This window comes from Nematolebias whitei, chromosome 11, assembly GCF_014905685.2.
Source record: "Nematolebias whitei isolate Nwh7 chromosome 11, NemWhi1, whole genome shotgun sequence".
NCBI lineage: Eukaryota > Metazoa > Chordata > Actinopteri > Cyprinodontiformes > Rivulidae > Nematolebias > Nematolebias whitei.
Window position 1 is genome coordinate 49,052,430 of NC_056508.1, and position 3,183 is coordinate 49,055,612.

At 53.3% G+C, this 3,183-nt stretch overlaps 1 protein-coding gene across 1 annotated transcript in view; it reads left to right on the forward strand.

The window, feature by feature from the left end:
- Positions 1-2,586, forward strand: part of LOC119417405 (interleukin-1 receptor-associated kinase 1) — a 40,362-nt gene extending 37,776 nt beyond the window's left edge. The window contains exons 9-15 of the mRNA XM_037684607.1: positions 371-584; positions 752-820; positions 909-981; positions 1,047-1,141; positions 1,622-2,033; positions 2,114-2,212; positions 2,294-2,586. Coding sequence (XP_037540535.1) covers positions 371-584; positions 752-820; positions 909-981; positions 1,047-1,141; positions 1,622-2,033; positions 2,114-2,212; positions 2,294-2,373 — 1,042 coding nt within the window. The 3' untranslated portion in view covers positions 2,374-2,586. The remainder of the gene's footprint in view (positions 1-370; positions 585-751; positions 821-908; positions 982-1,046; positions 1,142-1,621; positions 2,034-2,113; positions 2,213-2,293) is intronic.
- Positions 2,587-3,183: the final 597 nt, after the last annotated feature.

Genomic DNA, 3,183 nt, shown 5'->3' on the forward strand with positions numbered 1-3,183 from the left:
CCCCCCGCCGTCACGCTCCCCCGTCACATGCCCGTCAGGTACCCCCCATCACGTGCCCCCGTCACCTGCCCCATTACCTGCCCCCGTCACATGCCCAATCATGTTTCCTTCCCACACACCCCTATTACATTCCCCCGTCATGTGTCCCCCGCCGTCACATTCCCCAGTCACGTTACTCCGTCATGTGCCCCTGTCACGTACCCCTGTTACCTGCCTCGTCACATGCCCACATCATGTTTCCTTGACATGCACTCCCGTCACGTGCACCCTGTCACGTGCCCCCGTCACGTGCCTCCTGTCACATGCACTACACCAGTCCTGGAGGTTTGAGAATCACTCACTTCCCTGCTCTGTCTCTGTATTTGGGAAGCTCCAACATCCTGCTGGATCAGCACTGGGGGGCCAAGCTCTCGGACTTTGGACTGGCTCGGTACGCGCCTCGTGCTCCAGCTGGGTGCTCGGCGAACCAGACGGCTTCTGTCGGTAAAACTACGACCGTGAGAGGAACGCTGGCTTACCTGCCGGAGGAGTACGTGAGGAGAGGAGAGCTGTGCACGGCTGTGGACGTCTACAGCTTTGGAGTGGTGAGGCACTGCAGGGGTTGATGGGAAATTTAGTCTGTTTGTTTCAGGGGCCGATGTGATCTCCTGTGGATCTTCAGAACCAGAGAAATATGATGAGCGTTGACCCTCAGCTGGACCAGAGGGCCACAGGTTCTGTTTCATGAAGAATGGTCCTGTCTATGTTTCAGGTTCTACTGGAGGTTCTGACGGGTCGACGAGCCGTGGAGCAGGGCTGGAAGTCCAGAGACAGATACCTGGTCAGAGCCTGCACATTGTCCCCATGTCACATGACTAGTCCTCAGACCTACAAGAACTGTGAGGGTTCTATTTGGTTCTGGTTCGCAGAAAGACCTTGTTGAGGAGGTGGAGGACAGTCCAGACTGCTGGAGGACACATCTGGACCCGCAGCTGATGGCAGGTCAGACTCAGAGTTCACATCACTCCTCTTGGTGTGAATCCTGGACCTAATGGTTCTGTCTGCAGGAGGTTCTGCTGAGCCCATCGGGTACCTACAGGTGGCAGTGCTGGCCCGCAGAACTTTGACCAAACAGAGGAAGAGGAGACCAACCATGACCGAGGTCAGATCCTGCACCACTCAGCACCACAGTCCTCTGATCCTGGACCAGGTCCAGAGACAGTCCTCTGATCCAGGACCAGGTCCAGAGTCAATCCTCTAATCCTGGACCAGGTCCAGAGTCAATCCTCTGATCCAGGACCAGGTCCAGAGTCAGTCCTCTGATCTAGGACCAGGTCCAGAATCAGTCCTCTGATCAAGGACCAGGTCTAGAGTCAGTCCTCTGATCCAGGACCAAAGTCAGTCCTCTGATCCAGGACCAGGTCCAGAGACAGTCCTCTGGTCCAGGACCAGGTCCAGAGACAGTCATCTGATCTTGGACCAGGTCCAGAGTCAATCCTCTGGTCCAGGACCATGTCCAGAGACAGTCCTTTGATCCAGGACCAGGTTCAGATCCAGATTCTGGTTTGGAGTCCCTCTGGTTCAGTGTCAGGTGGTCAGGTCCAGGGGTTCTGGTCTGACCCCCCTGATGGTCTCTCCTCAGGTGTTTCAAAGTGTTCGGGACCTCCAGTCCACTGTGAGGAGGAACTTCCCCTCTCTTCATCAGTCTCAACCCCCCTACCAGTACTTTCCCAGACCTCCTCAGTCTCTGGACTCTGTAGCGTCGGTCTTTAATGTGGACCCTCTGGACCACATCTGTCCTCCCCTCCAGTCCTCCTCTTTGGGTGGTCCGTGTGAAACTGATGAGAGTCGGGGGTTCTCCCAGTACCGACTTGGCTCCCAGTTTGTGTCCAGTGGTACCAGCTCCAAATCGCAGAACTACAGTCCAGCTGGACCTGCAGGATCTTCTGTTCCCACCGAGGACCAGGCCAGCATCAGTCCTGACAGCTCAGGACCCGGGGCCCTCGCTGCGGACTTCTCTCCTGCAGGGTCCCTGCAGTCCACCGAGCCCTCAGGTAGGTCAGCCTGTGGACCAGGTCCTTCACATGGTCCACCACAAAGACTCAAGTCCACAACTCTGGTTGTCTCTCTCCAGGTCTGCTCAGTCCCGGTACACACATAAATCCAGAGAAGGAGACCCAGTACGAGGTGGGCTGGATCAGAACCCCGGAGCTGCTGTCGTTAGGCCACCTCGGTACGTAACTCCAGACGTGGCCTTCCTGTTCCACATGGTCAGGTTCTTCATCCATGGTTCCATGTTCCTCTGTCTGTCCAGAGAGGGGGGCCAGTTTTAAGGGGTCCGGGGGCCCAGAAGAAAGCGATGAACTGGACTACTTGCAGTCCAGAACTACCTGACAGGGTCCTGAGGTCCACAGAACTGGATGAGCTGAGAACTGGATTCCGACAGGAAGAGACTCTTCAGAGCTGCCGGGGCCTCGAGCTAGAACAACTTAAACTGAAAACGCATCTGAGTAGAACTCCGCTCCTACTCTGAGCCAATCAGATTCAACATGTGTAAAAACATCCATCATCATCATCCATCATCATCCATCATCATCATCCATCATCATCCATCATCATCATCCATCATCATCATCCATCATCCATCCATCATTTGCATCATTTTGCACCAGCTGCAGACTTACACGTCTGATAACAGGAACACGTAAAAGAGAGCACGTCACCCTGTCCTGGCTTCTCTCCACTGGCTGCCCGTGTATTTTAGAGTTCATTTTAAAATTATTTGTTTGTTTTTAAGATTTTAAACAGCCTTGCCCCCCCAACAGAGCTTCTCCACCACTACACTCCCCCTCGGTCACTCAGATCCTCTGACCAGCTGCTTCTGGTCATTTCCAAGAGTAAGAGGAAGCTCAGAGGAGACGGGACCTTCTCTGTTAGTGGTCCTGTTATGGAACGCTGTGCCTTTGCACGTTCGACCGGCCCCTCACTGTCCATGTTTAAAACTCGTCTGAAAACTCATCTCTGCTCATCGGCCTTCAACCAACTGAGACTTGATTTTGCTTCATTTTTATTGGTTTTATCTGTTTAACTCTTTGTGTTATTGTTTTAAACTTGAGTTTTTTTATTCACTGTGTTCTTGGCTTTGTAGCTGTTTTTATGCTCTCTTTTATCTTGTTTTTAACTGATGTTCAGCACTTTGTTTCA